The sequence below is a fragment of the Pagrus major genome, chromosome 3 (assembly GCF_040436345.1).
Source record: "Pagrus major chromosome 3, Pma_NU_1.0".
NCBI classification, from domain to species: domain Eukaryota; kingdom Metazoa; phylum Chordata; class Actinopteri; order Spariformes; family Sparidae; genus Pagrus; species Pagrus major.
The window spans coordinates 1,719,253-1,737,119 of record NC_133217.1 but is presented as its reverse complement, the minus strand read 5'-3'; the positions used below and the strand labels follow the sequence as shown (position 1 = coordinate 1,737,119).

The 17,867-nt window shown below is 40.5% G+C and overlaps 1 protein-coding gene across 2 annotated transcripts in view; it reads right to left on the bottom strand.

The window, feature by feature from the left end:
- LOC140993467 (F-actin-uncapping protein LRRC16A) overlaps positions 1-11,075 on the bottom strand; it is a 30,619-nt gene extending 19,544 nt beyond the window's left edge. For both annotated transcript variants that reach the window (XM_073462907.1, XM_073462908.1), the window contains exons 1-3: positions 10,731-11,075; positions 6,202-6,299; positions 1,834-1,884 (exon numbers count right to left, since the gene is read on the bottom strand). In XM_073462907.1, coding sequence (XP_073319008.1) covers positions 1,834-1,884; positions 6,202-6,299; positions 10,731-10,770 — 189 coding nt within the window. In that variant the 5' untranslated portion in view covers positions 10,771-11,075. The remainder of the gene's footprint in view (positions 1-1,833; positions 1,885-6,201; positions 6,300-10,730) is intronic.
- Positions 11,076-17,867: the final 6,792 nt, after the last annotated feature.

Below are 17,867 nucleotides of genomic sequence, written 5' to 3'. Positions count from 1 at the left end.
GACCATCAATCAGTCCACAGCAAAGGCGGTTGCCCCTTTAGAGAAAATTTCAAATATCATCTCACACTTCAGCAGATGGGAAGTTTCAATCTTAGACATCCTGAAACAACAGTTAAGTTTCAGTCTGAACAAACTCCGGAGCTCAGTTTCACTTTGCATCACACAGTCCCACTCATTTGTTTGTTATCTGGTCTGATTCACACACTCATTAGTAACAAGCATGAAAAAAAAAAGAAGAAAAAACCTGGAGGTTCAGCACAGAGCCATTAAAACACATGCTGAGAAAAAGGACAGAGCGTGAATATTTTTAGCACTGTTTAACCATGGGTTCACTTCTCTTTTAATAATACACGAGTCTGATGACAGTCTCTGAAGATTAAAACTAGGAAGTTCACGAGTTCAGGCTTCAGTCTAAACGTAGAGTTCGCTCATCTGTGACTAAGAAAATGAGGTACTATCTTGTACAAAATAGTTAAAAGTTACTCCAGAGTGTTTTGATTGTAGCTGTTTGTTTCCATGAACTTTCAAGAAAAAGATTCTGTCATGTTTTTCTCTCCGTCTGTCGCCCTCCAGGTTGAACTTTTCTTCCTCTCTCTGTTTTCCTTTCCCACAGGCTGTGTTCTCACAGCTGCATTGTGGGTAAAACTATCAGATGTCTCCATATGGTGGGATGGTAGAGCGCACGAGCACGAGGGAGAGAGGAGGGAGGGGAAAGAGAAGCGACATTATGAAGTCAGATAAATGGAGAACTGGGAAGAAGAAGTAGAAGATTAATACAGATGTTTCACTGGAGAAGAGCACTGTGAGGAATTAAAGCTGAGATTAGTAAAAAAAAAAAGGACTGTGAGAAAATAAAATGCATGCAATCAAAGAGAGGTAAAAGGTTAAATACGTTCAACACCAGAGAGAGTTAAGTGTCAGGACTTGTTGTGGCCTCTATGAAGAATTTAAAACGAGGCAAAAACAGAGAAAAAAACAACTTGACTGTGGAGGAACAAGCAGCAGCATGTCTGAATGACCAAACAAGAAACAATCCTAAAGAAGCAGAGAGGAGAAAGAGGAGAAGGGGGAGAAAGATAGGGAGGGAATGATAAAGAAGCAGAAGAGAAATATTTAGATCAGAGGAATACGAAAGAAGAAAAGGTGGCATGGACAGGAACAAAGGGAGGGTGAGGAGGAGAAACTTGTACTAGAGACCATCTAGTTATGTGGTCACAGCAGCCGTGACGCCCGTTGACCCCTGACTACTCAGTAGTGATTTCTTCATTATTCCATGAGACCACACTCATCTGTGAACTCTGTCATTATAGTATAATACTTGTATGAGGGCGCTGCCTTGCTACTGACCCTGTGTTTCACTGCTCTCTACCTTAGTGAACAGAAACAAGCTAAATGAGATTGTTAAGACAGCAGCGAAGATAATCTTTGTGTAGTGAGTGTAAGCTGAACACTCTGGGTAAAAATGCACTGACAGATGTGAAGTTGAGAGATCTTTGTTTTATTGATGTGACGTGTCTCGTGTTTGTTTTTAATCCTGTGGACATGTTTGTGTTTTCCTGAGTGAGACCAGAGACAATTTTCCTGCTCCAGTTGGACAAGACCACTCAGACCACGCCCATCTTCGAACTCGACCTTCATTTTGAACTACACACCTGTAAGGTTTCGCGACTGCATCTTGTACGAATGTGACGCCACTGGGTTGACAAAAATCTACCCACAGACAGACGGATATATAAAAACCTAGGAAAATACTTCTGTGGTAGCTCCCGATACAAAAGGTGTCGCCAGGACCACATTTGCCATGACGACACACACATACACAGATTTACTAACCTTGGAAGGGACCCGTGCTGTCAGCAGATAGGCTCGATGTGATGCCAAGGCCTGAGGACAGAAACAGAGACAAATGAGACAGACTGTTGACTGAGACTTTGATTTGAGTCACAAATATGAGGAGTTGAGCCTTGAGGACGTTATCCTGTCGACCCACAGACCCTAAAGACTATTTATTTTTACATACAGACTGAAAGACGTTGAGGTCAGAGGGTCCTACATGCAAAAATAAAAAAACTGAATAACAAAAGTTCAGTAGCAGAACAGCTGGCCGAGGCCTCTGGAGAGGGTTTGTCTCAGAGTTGGATAATACTATATATTATCTTTCACCACGTGTTGAACTTCTGTCCTGGCAGAGACTCACTGCACATTTTGGCCACTCGCTCAACCAATGCCAGTCTGTTCCTAGCTGAGAATATTCACGCAGCCTTTTGTTGAGTTATGGTCTGAAGTGTTTGAGGGTTAAATGATCCTTGTCAGCACATTTTCACTGCAGCCAGATTTTAAAGGAAGGGGAAGAAAGAGAGAGAGGGATGGAGGTAAAGCGAGCAGCAGTTGACAGGAGGCTGAGCCAGCTGTGGTGTTGTACAGTAACCCTCCACAGAAGGGAGGTTACTCCAGGTCACATCAACAGGTCAGACACCAGCCAATAAGATACGAGCTCCTCTCTGACACGACTGTTCAAAGATCTGTGTTGAGTTTGTGAAGTCTAGAAACGTCCTGGTTCAGATGTGTTAAAGATGTGAGAGCAGGTTGATTCATGTGAGTGAGCAGGTGAGTCCACATGGGACACAGTGAGATATCCGGACCATGATGCACTGCTAGCAGCGTCTGATGTTCAGTGATCAAAAATGCAGATTTCCTTGATTCAGGCGATGTAATAACCACGCTGGATACCATGAAGGATCAAGCCGGGGGTTCAGGTTTACTGCTTATCTACATGTGGGTCAAATACAGGAGATATAAATAAATATTTTTGAAAAAGGACCAGCAAACAGCAACCATCATGACTAAATCAAAGTAGTCAAATATGTTATAAATGTGTTGCACATCTGCAAAGATCGGGAAATGTGTGTGAATGCAGACAGTAAACAAGGCTGAATCTGTTCAGCTGATAATAAAACAGCAGCAGGTCATGAAGACGTTCTGCTAATAAACAGAAATTTAATAAACTACAAAGTTAATTCTTGGCAGAAATTCTACAGAATCATTTTCCATTTGGATTCAGTCGTTACGAGTCATGTGAACCAGCGCGTGTGTTTACTTGTCTTTACAGTTCATCACCGTGTTGATGCAAGCGGCACTTTGACATTGACCTTTAATGGACACGAACAAGCAAACAGAAATGAAACTACAAGTCGTATCATCCTTTAGACCTCAGACAGAAAATTATTTTACAAAACTCCAATAATTGAGTAGTAATTAGGGCTGGGGCAACTTAACACCTTCATCAAATACTGACACATGTTGATTTGCATATGTAATGAAGTATGGCTGCGCCCGGTCAAAACTCAGATTATGCCAGAGAAGAAGCTGCAGCAGAAGAGTCTCGCCCATGATCATCTAAGTGTGGGAGTATTTCAAACACAGACACAACAATGTTTAGTTTTAAGTCATATACTTGAGTATTTTTTGATGATTAAATAAAATATTGAATATTAATGAGAAAAGTTTTTGAAATATTTGGGGGTAAAAGAAATTGTTAGATTAATCTATACAGATACAGTCATTAGTTGCAGCCCTGGTGGTAATTTTACAAACAAAAAAGCCAAATATTCTCCGTCGCCTGCTTCTAATAAAATCTGCTTCTTAAAATTTACAGCTTTTCTCTGTTTTATATCATTAAGAATTAAATGTTTTTGGCTTCTTGTCAGTTTATGTGACAAATACAAGCCAATCAGCCTTTCAATTCAACTTGTGTAATGGGTGTTTACACTCAGAGTTTGCTTTCTACTTTATTTTTCAGCAGTTTGCCTTCCTCCGACAGACTCACTGGTTTATTTTTCTTGTGATGTGGTTCAGGAAACAATCTGTGTTTAATTTTCTTTAAACAAATGAAAACAAATGTGCCTGACACAGTACCATGAAGCATTTAGTGTGTTTTGCCTCATTTCAAGAAATTACAGCATGAGTTTATAATCTGCTGGTCTACAGCTGTGGAATGTGGTGTGTGTGTGTGTGTGTGTGTGTGTGTGTGTGTGTGTGTGTGTGTGTGTGTGTGTGTGTGTCCCAACACCCCATGGCTGTGAGTGGGTTCAGTCAAGTCCTGACAGGAGCTGGAGTCTCTCTGCAGAGTCGTGGTATGTGTGGCCAAAGGAAGATAAATGTGAATATAATGAAATATAACATGTGTTTGATGCACTTCCTGGTGTAAAGATGACGGGATGGTTGTATGTGCAGTTAACAGAAGGTCATCTTTAAGCCTTTTTTGGAAGTTTTTGTATTTCCCCACACCGACACACAGAGAGCTGAGGTGAGTTCACATACCTGCAGTTACATGAAACCAAATACCCTGCCACAGAAACACCCAGCTCTTTCTCAACCTTTGCCTCTGCATTAGGTCCAGTGTTTCTGAACAACTCATAGAGGAGATACAGTCAAATGTACCTGTTTAAATTATAGTAAAACTTTGATCCCAGCAGGACGACTCCTGGCAGGTCCTGACCAGTCGAGAGATCAGGCTAAATTTACACATCACTTCCTTATTTCAGTACAGCACGTCTGAGTCAGTGAGTTTATGATCTTTTTCATAATTCACACGCAAAGGAAACTCAGAATAGATGAAGTTGCAGCATTATTCCGAGGTTTGGCCGTCAAAAGCTAAGAGGAAGTCTCCGGAGTCATTGTGATAACCTTCTGTACTGCAGATCTGTAGCTGTTATTCAGGGTTTTGGCTCAGCTCCTTAATGCAATAAAGAAATCTTCACGATGTTCCAAAATATCATGTGCTTTTAACTTTCTGGCAGCGGTTTGGGGAAGTCTCTCTCCTGTTTCAACTTGACAATGCCCCCCTGCACAAAGCCACCTTCATAAAACATGTGTGGAGGAACTTGACTGGCCTGAACAGAAACCTGACCTCAACCCCATCCAACACCTTCAGGATGAACTGGACCACCACCTGTGAACCAGGGGCCTGTTTCTCCAACATCTGACCTAAGATCTGAATGATGTGGTTCATTTTTCTTTTGTTAATTTTGACACTTTTCACCAATCAAAACAAATGCTACACTTACACTGCCCCATCCATTAGCATGCAGAAACACCGTGGGAATCACTAATGTATTGATGTTGTTATTTAATTTGACAGTTGACAACTTAAGGATCAATCGATTAATCAAAAAATGCTGAGCCCGTGTCTCAGTTTGTCTATTAGTGAAGCTCTGTCTCTGTACAGCTGCAGAGAGAAACAGGGAAGCAGTGGTCTGACACACAGACACACACGACCATCAGATCATGACTCACAGCGGCAGCACATCTCAGACTGAGCTACTGTAGCCACAGTCATCCAAAATATTTAACAACCACATGCAGCTGTTCTGCAGGTCCACCAAAAACTCAGCAGAAGTCACAGGGAACACATCACAACAGAGAGTCCGATCAGTGCTGGTGTACGAGTCAGAACCCTTTTACATCCTGCAAGAAGTGGCCAAGAAGGTTTTTAACAAGTTGGTCAGAATTACAAGTCAGCATGTTTTTCTGAGAGTCAAACACCCGAAGAAGTCTCAAAGTCCTGCATAGTGTAATATTTTCATGGCATTTATGTGTGCATGGAGCCAGCAGGAAGTCATTTCACTCAGTCATGGAAGAATGCTTGTTTCAACATTACAGTGTGTTGGCAATCACACACATGCAAGTACATGTATCAGGTAGAAAACCTCGAAGTGAGTACAGAGTAGCTTTGTGCTAATTCTGCGATCACTATGTTAGAAATGAGACTGACAAACAAACCACTGCTGCAGTGAAGAAGAGAAGGGCTGTATATTCTGTCCTGAGGTGTCTTGGTGTTTGATAAACCTTCACTTCCTGGTTCATTTTTATCTTCCCACCTGTACCTGTAGCAACACGCCCACACCAACGCAGCTCCTTAAATTTCTTTCCCTCAAGGAGCAATGAAATTATTCATTCACGACCAACTTTGATGTGGAAGCTGAGTGGATTACTTCAGGCTGATCATTCTGCAAAGGGCTACATCTGCTTCTCAGAGAGAAAAACCTTTCAGGTAGCTGAATAAACAAGATTCATTTTGTCTGTAACGACTAACAAACCTTTAAAAGGAGTTAACGAACAATTTACATACATGTCCAGCCCTATGATTTTTTACATTTAAGTGAAAACAACGCAGTACAGAAGGAAACAGCTGTCACTTACCAGCACTCTGTTCTCCACTTTGTCACCTTTGACCTCCAGCTGGACTTTGCGCCTCAGGGTCAGCTTCACCCTGCGACCCACCGCCTCCCGCACGCTCTCTACAACAGACAGGAGGTCGGGAACAAGGTTACACGACACCTGACAATGAACACCACCACAGCTGGAAGGATCAAATCACAATTAAAGAGGAAATGATGTGATGTGTTGCCACATTTACTGTGTTTATCAATACAAATCTATATAAACCACCAACAGCTGCCTTTATAAACACATATATATATATAAATATTTAAACATTTAGTGTTTCTGCGACATTGTTTCATCATTACAAACACATTTTGTATAAAAAAGCCAACGTTTAAATCAACAGTGGTATTAATTCTAGTTAATATCCCGTGTGGTGCAATGACAGGGGCCATTAAAACACTCAGATTCTGATTATTCCACTTTACAGTAGATGGAAAGTGTTCGAGCGGTCAGACGGAAAAGAGGAACATACTTTATAAGAAACATGTCGCGGGTCGTTACTGTGAAGTAATTAGTCGGCTGGGAACTCCTTGTTTCTACATGAGTGTGTTGGACGGAGCGAGCGGTCCATGTGTTTCTGATCAGCCTGCACGCTGCTGTAATGTTTTCATCCTCCTCATGACCTCATCATGTGTCTGGGCACAGAGAGGAGGAGGACGGCAGCATGATGTCATGAAGGCAGGCCAAGCTCTCGTACTCGTTAATACTCTCTCTCTGCTGTCCACACACACTCTCACACACTGTTTCTATAGTTTTACCCTCACTTCACCTCCTCCTTCATCTTAATGTCTCTCCCTCTCACGCTCCTTCTCTCTCTTTGTTCTTTAAGCCTCATAACTGACTTCCTCACCCTCCTCCTCTTTCTCTATCAGTCCCTGGATTTCCCCACCACTGCAAAAAAAAAAAAGTGAAAAACCAGCTGAGGTTCATCAGACCTCCTCTGGACCTTTAGCTCTTTAGCTGCAATTAAAAGCCAGATGAATGCATGTAGATTCAAACCTGTTTTATCAAAAGTTTAGTCTTAACATTTCTGCTTGAAATGGAAGGATATCGCCTGCTATGGACAGTAAACTATACTCTTGGGCATTTCTTTTGGGTAATTGATTGATTTTCATAATATATCTGGGACTAATGCATGGATCTTGCTCTAAAAAGAACAAAAATCTGTGTATTTATGTGACTTCATAGATATGAATGAGTACAATTTGATGCAGATAATAAAAAATTTCGGATCCAGTGGATTTATATGTGTAGTCTTGTTTCAGCCGCTCTATGGTAACAAAAAGGGATAGAAACCTACAACTACCACCAAAGTGCAGCTGAGATAATGGGGATTCAGAGATGTAGCAACATTTTAACACGTCTCTCATAGTTTAAGAAGTAAATTCAAACAGATTAATGGACGGATTGACAGGTCCAAATCTGTGGGGAGAGAAAACGCTCAGCAGATGAACATTTGCAAACTTTATTATTTACTCTTATACCGAATAACATCTACTTAAATTATGGTTAAGCAGTTATGGCTGGTTACAAATATAGAGCTGCTGACTTTGACATTGGACTGTTTGGCCTTGGTGGAGGTATGCACTCTACTGAGTAGCTAGTTGATCAGTTGTTTGCCTGATAAAATGTCAGAAAATGTTTCCTAAAGCCCACGATGAAGCCCTCAAAAGTCTTGTTTTGTCCACAACTAAAAGATATTCAGTTTAACGTCACAGAGGAGGAAAGAAACCAGAAAACATTCACATTTAAGGAGCTGGAATCAGATAATTTTGACTTTTTTTCTTAAAAAATTACTCAAACATATCAAAATAGTTGCCGATTCATTGAACAACTGATAACCAAGCAAATGATCGTTGCAACTCTACAGTCGCCAGATTCAAAGTTAATGAGATGAACAGTTGGCGACTGATGACTGACTCACTTTTCTTTGACATCAGCGTGAGTTGTGTCCGTCCCTTTCGTCAATATCTGCCAAAGGTCAGACTCAAAGGCACACCTCTCTCTGACAGTCCTCACTTTCATTCCCAGCTCAGCCTCTGATAACCTTTGAGACCGCTGCTGATGAGCAGCATCAGGTCGGTCCGACATATTAAAACCAACAGCAGGAGCTGGCAACAAAAAGCCCCATTCATCAGTCAGTCCAGTGACATACAGCGTGAGATTGGGCTGTAGACAGCGTTAACAGAGAGCACGGGGTCTGTGAGTCAGCCTCACCACCAACCAGCGCCGGGTCTTTCTTTTGATTTCTAATGACAGTCCGATAACAAGAGCAGCAGTCCTGGGATTCATCTTTTACATTTAAAGATATGAAGGAATTCTGCATTAAAATGTCTTCAAACTACAAGACCTTGGTTGTATAGTTTGTTGAGTTTCATACTTATATTATCCCAAATGTTTCCAACATGTCTGGGTCGTGTTGGGTAGATTTTAATCAGCGATGGTGGTTGTTTAATGATGTGTTTACTACCAGCAAAGCGAGTTTTACCGCTGGGTCATTTGTGTTTTTATTTGTGTTACTCCCACAGTGTTAATCCGCCCAAAACAGCCAGATTCATTTACACTACAATAACCGTCAGCTAACAAAGCAAAGGCACAAACTGAGGGTGAAGCTGCTCAGTGGCACATGAAGCCCAAAAAGCTTGACTTGATCTTCCGTGTTGTGGGGTCCATACAGCGAGCGTACTAGAGACTCCTGCCGACCGAGCCAGCTAACTTCTGGTTTAGCTTAGTTTAAGGTCTTATAGACTTTCCAACTTTTATTGGACCGAATGACTCAAACTATGACATTGGAGTTGTTACACTCAAAAAAATGTGCCACCGTTTTACAGTTGCTTCTTTCACAATGTAAGCTTATGGGAAAAAGTCTGTAGTTGTAGCTGACATTACGAAAGTTGGCTTCAAAGCCTGGCGCTCTTCCTGTGGGTTGGTTTGGAGTAAAGTCCATTTCCCCTCCAGCTCCAGTCAGCAGTCAACATTACAGATCATAAACACCCGACAGTGGAGGTCACCTCCGGATCACTGCTGCAGTCAGGCTGATAAACAGGAGTGAAGATAAATCCACTTTTTAATCCAACAAGTTAAAAAGTCATCTCTGAGCTCTCCTCCTGTCGGTAAACGGCTCCGGATCGGAAGAGGATCTGATGTGACTGGGTGTTTATTCCTCCGGTAGGTCTGGATCTGCACCCTCCACACACAACACTCGCTGTAAACGTTTTGTTTTGATAGAAAGCCTCCTTATAAAGTAAAAACTACAACTTAAAAATAAACTAAAAACCATCTAGTCAGTCTGACTTTTATGTGGTCTCTTATAATTGTATGCTCCTAATGTTTGTACTCATTTATTTTGTTTTTATCATAACCCCTAATCTCTTTCATTTTATTGCACTCAGTGTGCATTAGTCTCTTAACCTGTTTTGTTTTCTTAATAAACCTATTCTATAATCACTTGCAACGCACTTTGAACTGCATCTTGATTTGTTTGAAAGGTGCTTTATAAATAAAGCTCGGTTGATTGATTGTTTACTACATATTGTGCGTTAAAGGAAGATATTTCAGGGCGCCTTCATCCAGTTAAACAGATATTTAACCTTACATCCATTACATACTGTTGTTATTTGTACAGCTTGGTCCATTAAAACACTCAAATATCAAGACATTGGACATCGGCCCAAAAACACCAGATGCCAACGGCTTCGGTCCAAAAATATCAGCGTCCAGAAGTCAATGTAGGTCAAACTCCAACTCGCCTCGACTCACCAACTCTGCACAGATTATTTTTTTTAAGCAATCAGTGGCTCGTCAGATTTAAAGCCAACAGTTTAGGCTACTTTCTCCAGCCTAATTGCTGTGATTTACAGTTTTTTTCCTCCCTCCTCTCTCTCTCTTTCTTCTTGACACTCAGTCATCCAGGCAGGCTGTGTTGATAATATCTCACAATCCAAAGGAATTTCACAGGACACACCCCTCAGTCTCCCACAGCCTCCCTCTCCCCCACTGCAGATAAGGAAGTGGCAGAGGAGGAGAGGCTCTCAGGTAGCCAGCAGAGCCCTCGGGGCAGGAAAATAACTTATATATATACTTTATATAGAAGAGTGATAGATTCACCATTATATACAAGTGAAATCAGTAGTATACTCCCTTTACAGTCATACACATTCATGTTTTATTGAACTTACCTTCTGTAGTGTTACTTTTTACAATATCACAATGAGAAACTATCCTGTTTAATTAGTAATATATGACTTTATGGTATTTTAACCTCCAATGTGTCTTTAATCCAACTATATGGTGCCAAATGTTGACAAAAAAATCAAATAAACCCTCTATGTTATATTCCTAATGTGATTTGTGGTTATATCTAATGTAATGTGATTTATTAGTGACTTTATCTCGTGTTTTCACACACTAAACACGCCAGTTTGGGCTTTTAACAGAGTAAATCAGTGTTAACTTTGTTGTGAGTTAACTAAAAGTTAAGCTAAAGTTAAGGTTGAACTCACCGAGCAGCTCGTTGGGAATATCCGTCTTTTCCTCCGACATTTCTTCCGCCGAGGTGAAACACACCGAGTCCGGCGGTGCGGGCAGGAGAAGCGGGGAGAAAACAGCTCAACCAGGGAGGAAGCGACGCGAAACGCAGTCAAGGTGTTGTCCCGTTTTCCTCCAGTTAACAGTCGGTTACCTGTCGACACCCTGCGGACCGAGCCGTCACCGTCACTGCGCCCATCCTACATGTCGGGTAACGTTACGCACGCGTTACTCCTGCTGCGTTACTCTGGCTGTGAGTGACGCGAACTCTCATTGAAGAAGCTGGTATCGGGATGAAACATGGATCCAGAAGCGAGGACAGTCGGTGTGTGTGTGTGTGTGACAACATTTCTTCACTCACACACACTTCAGTGATCCCTCCTCTCCGTCAGTCCACAGGTCCGGAGGAGTTTGTCGAAGTATAAGTGGGAGGACTGCGACACCTGCTGGTCGTTTACGTGCACAGCCACCTGCTGTGATTTCCTTCAGCATGCTGTGTGGTCAATACAGTGGAGTGGTGACTAATGTTTTTCAATAGCTTCGAGGTCATATGACCCATCGACTCCAAATCGGTGCCGAATTATCTTCCTATACTGGTTGAATGAAATACACCTCTTTGTATTTGATTTTACTGCTTTTCATATTTTTTGTTAACATTTTAAATGAAAAATCAGTATTTTTGTCATTAGGTTCCATGTATGTAATAGCTTCGAGGTCATGTGACCCATCGACTTCAAATCGATGCCGAAATGTCTTCCTATATTTGTTGAATGGGACACACCTCTTTGTATTTGATTTTACTGCTTTTTATTCTTTATAGTCATACTTATAACAAGAAATCAGCATTTTTGTCATTAGGGTCCATGTATATTTAAGAGTTTGTTCAATAACTTCCAGGTCATGTGACCCATCGACTTCAAATCAGTGCCGAATTATCTTCCTATATTTGTTGAATGGGACACACCTCTTTGTATTTGATTTTACTGCTTTTTATTCTTTATAGTCATACTTATAACAAGAAATCAGTATTTTTGTCATTAGGTTCCATGTATATTTAAGAGTTTGTTCAATAACTTCCAGGTCATGTGACCCATCGACTCAAAATCGGTGCCGAATTATCTTCCTATACTGGTTGAATGAAATACACCTCTTTGTATTTGATTTTACTGCTTTTCATATTTTTTGTTAACATTTTAAATGAAAAATCTGAATTTTTGTCATTACGTTCCATGTATGATCCGCAGTGTTTTCAATAGCTTCGAGGTCATGTGACCCATCGACTCAAAATCGATGCCGAAATGTCTTCCTATATTTGTTGAATGGGACACACCTCTTTATATTTGATTTTACTGCTTTTTATTCTTTATAGTCATATTTATAACAAGAAATCAGTATTTTTGTCATTAGGTTCCATGTATACGCAACAGTTTGTTCAATAGCTTCGAGGTCATGTGACCCATCGACTCAAAATCGATGCCGAAATGTCTTCCTATATTTGTTGAATGCGATACACCTCTTTGTATTTGATTTTACTGCTTTTCATATTTTTTGTTAACATTTTAAATGAAAAATCTGAATTTTTGTCATTAGGTTCCATGTATGATCCGCAGTGTTTTCAATAGCTTCGAGGTCATGTGACCCATCGACTCAAAATCGATGCCGAAATGTCTTCCTATATTTGTTGAATGGGACACACCTCTTTATATTTGATTTTACTGCTTTTTATTCTTTATAGTCATACTTATAGCAAGAAATCAGCATTTTTGTCATTAGGTTCCATGTATACGCAACAGTTTGTTCAATAGCTTCGAGGTCATCGACTCCAAATCGGTGCCGAATTATCTTCCTATACTGGTTGAATGAGACACACCTCTTTGTATTTGATTTTACTGCTTTTCATATTTTTTGTTAACATTTTAAATGAAAATGGAGCATTTTTCTCATTAGGTTCCATGTATGATCCGCAGTTTTTTGTTTTCATTTTTTTACTGTTTTTTTTTGTTTTTTATCATATTTTTGATGAAAATCTGCATTTTTGAGGCGAGTATTGTAGTACATTTACTTGATAACCTTTACTTTTACTCGAGCAGTGAAGGAATATAACTAAGTACATTTACACAAGTATTTTATTTTTATTCATATGGACAATGATAAAAAACAAGAATTATATTTAATAATACAAAGGAAAATAATTGTGCAGGAGAGGAAAAGAAGCCCAAAGGGCTTATATGAAATCCTCCCCCTCAATATAAAATCACTAAAACAAATTAACCAATAGAAAAAGAAAAAAAAGATAAAAGAGCAAAAAAGGGAAAAAGACAAAGAAAAGACACAATAAACAAACAAACAGAGAGAGAAAAATATCCATAAAATTACAAATTCATTTCAGTTATACTAGACATGAGTATTGTTTTGCCTGGATAGAAGATACCTCACCAGACTGGTCCTAAACATTTTGTAGGATGATATAAGCTTAAGAGACCTAGAGAGTTCAAGAGTTGGGGGCCATCGAATTTAATAAAAGATTTATGACTGGAGGTCAAAGAGGTAAATGAATAAGACTGAATATCTGATGATAACAAAACATATTAGTAGATTCCTTGCTAGATTCACGACCTGGGCGAACCATCCCTTGACAGAAAAAAACAAGATAAATACAGTATATAAACACCAATGTAAATTGCACAAATCCTTCATCACAGGATCTAATAACCATGCTTGAAAAATCCCTGAAGAAACTTAAAAAAATATTGTATTGTCATTAGTATACATGTTATTCACAGCATTTATAGCGTTTACAACAGTAAACAGTGTGGCTGCAGAGGTAGATGCTCCTCATCAGACTCCAGCACCGTGTCTGTGGCTGCTGTGGAAGTATCTGACTCCTCATTTTGGCCAGTGGCTGCTCCAGCTCCAAAATATTTCAGAAGTGCCCCTGAATTTACAATTAAAATACAGTATGTAAGTTAGATCACACTTACATCACACATGCATCAGTTACCCAATTAAAATGACCATAATGCACATTTTATTAACATTTGTTAACATCCTATTAACTAAGTGTAACCCCTTTTTCCTTAGTGTTTATAATTCTACACTGAGGTCACACCCAATAAGAATAAAACAGGTCCTAGGTGCTCAGCTAAAGATGGTGAATTTGCTGTGGTTCTTCTCTACTGAATTAAGCAAGGGACTTTATCACTTGATTGGAAAAAGAAAGGGAAAATATCATGTAACTAACGCGGTGCCTCCACTGAAAACTTACTATGCTATGTTCTAGCAAAAATCATGTAAGCCCTCAGAACTCATGTAAACATAGTTTACTCTAAAAGGATGTTAAACCACAATATGTAAAGGTAGAACACAAACATTTATTTTGCTTTAAACCCTTGAGATCTTTGGAATAATACCTTTAAAGTAGAAATGCTTCAGAGATGGATAGTAAATAGAAAACAACAAACAAAATGCTTGTATGCTTTAAATCAAGACAGTTATTACCTAAAGCATTAAAATGCTCATCCTCTTACCCTTTTAGATCAATAGAACAGTTTAAGTTTTCTTCAACACACCAATATAAGAAATGTGTATGTAGATATAATTTTTACTCAAAAGATATAATTTTTTCTCAAAAGAGTACACTTTTAACCCTTACTGTTCCCTCACATCAATGAACTGAAATGTTTTAATTTGAGCTCAAACTCAACCTTTTTAATGAAAATAACCCTATGAGGTTTTTAGCTTATTTGTAAACTAAATCAAATTATGGTTCTCCTTTAATAAACCCTTCACTTATGAAATAATTAGATGTGTTCCTAATATTTTAACTGTATTCACACCTATTGAATGTGCAACATATAATATCAATCACCTGAATGAATAGAAATATCAAAAGAGAGTGCTTTCGTGTACTCAAAACACAATAATAGTACCCACACCTGTACCAGAGTATTTTCACAGTTCACATAGAAATAAAATAAATGATAATGGTACCATGAAAAATCTAACCCAAGCGCTTGGATAATTTTCCTAACCGTTGGGGCCCATTCGTAGCGTTGGTGCACATGAAAATTGTTATCCAGTCATGAAAAGTTAAACTTAGAAACCGGGACAGTTCACAGTCTGCTTTAACACAGTCCCGTGCCGCTATCCTGCACTCGTTTCCAATGTCAAGTACTCACGCAACCTCCCGTTGTAGATGCAAAATGGCGTTAGCCAGCCAGGTAGCAGAGCGATGTCCAGACAGCCCCGCGACGACTCCCGTAGCCCAGGCTACCGTCCGACACGTCCTCGTTATCTGCGTCACCTCGTCCGCCGTCCGCTCCGTCCTCTCGACCCTCACGAATGTCGACTGGAAACGTCCTCAAGTCCGTGTTGCGCAGCAGGCTGGTTCTTTGCCACCGAGCTAACTCTTAACAGAGCTAATGTGGGAGCTAATGGCGGAGACCACGCAGTTCTGGCTCGAGAAAAGAAAACTTCACCGTCGTCCACACTAAACACCGTCGACTGAGATACGTGAAAAAGAATACTCTGCACGATTAAGTCTCTCTGGGCAGTCCAATATCTGGGCCAACTTTTAGTTCAAGTCTCCAAACATTGACTTTTTCTCTCTCGGCGAGGAAAAACACAGCCAGCTCTCCTGTGTCCCGGGGAACTCTGGGATACTTCCTCCCGCGAAAAAAACAATAGTTTGTATTAAACAGAAAAAACTAAACCTTTATCAAGTTTTAAAAGACAATAGAATACTTTTAAACAATATAATACATGAATTACAGAGTTAATATAAAACAGTATTAATTTAAACACGACTCTTGTACGACCAGGAAAAACAGAGGATTCTGCGAAATTGAGTCCTATTCTACTCTGTGTTCTAGAAGCAGTATAAAGGGAGAGACTGCATGTTTTTGCCATCAATAAGATTTCAGAAACACAGTAAAATAAAAATGAATGTTTTTACCCATTTTTAGAGAACCCTACACACTCCCCCCACCAAATGTCAGCATGCCCCCATGCTGTCCTATACACCCACTCAAGATGAAACCAGATGTATATATACAGTAATTAGGGTACATTATTTTAAGTGCAAGGCAAGAGTGTTGGTAAACTCACACAAGTTCTACATAAAGCTTGAGGTGTACACCACCACACATGTGAGCTATTATAACGATCAGGAAACAGGATACTACCCACGTACACTGACTGTACACTAGAACTCTTCGGGGCCGTCACAGTTTCTCTAGTGGGCTCTCCTAGAGTATCATAGGTAAACCTCTCTGCAGGTTTTCTTTCTCTCTCTGACCTTCTGAGTACACACGGGAATTCCACACCTACATTTGCTACCTCTGGGGGCACATCATTATGAACTCTTTCTGTGTCTTCTACAGGTTCACTATGATTTACTTCCACATCAGCATCAGCTATTACTGGTAGGTCAACAGGAGACTCAGACTCTCTTGGCACATCAGTAGGGGATTCACTCAACGCTACTGGCAAACCATCAGTGTGTTCAGACAATGCCACTGACAAATCAGCAACTGGCTCAATCTCCACTACTGATAAGTCAACACCCGACTTCATGGCCGGCTCATCATGCTCTAAAGATAATAGTTCTTGAGCACCTGGTTTCTCTGTCTCAATCATGTTCACATCTTCAAAATAGCATCCAAACTCAGATTCTGAGTCTGACGAACAATACTCTCCCTGTGGTTCATCAGATGCAAGGTCTAAAACTTGGGCAGAAGTTTTACTCTTTTCTTTAGCCTTCCTTCTCCTCATAGCTCTTGGAGAACAAGCAGGCTTGGGAATGTCTTCAGCACTCAATCTAACATCTTGTCCTAAGGGCAGGATGTGATGCCGATACATCACCTTGACTGGTCCGTTGCCATCCACTGGTTTTAGTCGATACACTGGGAGGTCCGACATCTGGCTATCAACAAGGTAAGGATTCGCACCCCAACGATCAGCCAACTTCTGTTTTCCTTTTAGACCAAGATTACGGATTAGCACCCTATCTCCAGGGTTCAGACAGTGGTATCTCACCTTCTGATCATACCTGTCTTTATTCCCTTGATTCATCTTGTCAGCAGTGCTCTGGGCCAACTGATATGCTGCATGAAGCTCCTTTTTCATCTTGGATACATACTTGGTATGTGAAGCCATTGATGTACCATCTGCAGACACACCAAAACAAACGTCCACGGGCAGTCTTGCTTCTCTTCCAAACATGAGAAAGTATGGGGAGAACCCAGTGGCTTCGTTTGGGGTACAGTTATAAGCATGCACAAGGTGGGCTATGTGCTGACTCCACTTCTGCTTTTGACTCGGGTCCAAAGTTCCTAACATATTCAAAAGTGTCCGGTTGAACCTCTCCGGTTGTGGATCACCTTGGGGATGGTAGGGAGAAGTTCAGGATTTCTTTACACCTAACATTGTCAACATCTCTTTTACCAGCTGACTTTCAAAATCCCTCCCCTGATCTGAATGTATGCGAGTGGGAAGACCATAATGGATGAAGTACCTCTCCCACAGTGTTTTTGCTACGGTTATGGCTTTCTGATCACGTGTAGGGAAAGCTTGCGCATAACGCGTAAAGTGATCTGTTACTACTAAAACATTGCACACATTCCTGCTGTCAGGTTCAATGGATAAAAAATCAATGCATACAAGATCAAGAGGACCTGAGCTGTGCATGTGTGACAATGGTGCAGCTTTTTGTGGCAAGGTCTTCCTCTTTATGCACCGCTCACATGTCTTACAGTGAGATTCCACGTCCACTTTCATGCGTGGCCAAAAAAATCTGTCGCGGACTAGAGCATATGTCTTATCACAACCTAAATGTCCAGTCTGATCATGCAAGGAGTTCAGGACAAAACTGTGAAACTGTTTAGGAAGTACAAGCTGCTTTCTGATACGTCCATCAGACAACTTCAATGTTCGATGCAGGAGCTCTTGTTCAACTGACAACTTATCCCATTCTCTTTTGAAAAGTCTGAGGTCAGGATGATCTAACTGAATGCTATCTGCAGTTTTGCGCTGCTGTACAGCAAACAACACCTCTCGTGTGCAAGGTTCATTTTTCTGAGCAGCTAGCAGTTCACTTGGGCTGAACTTTGGGA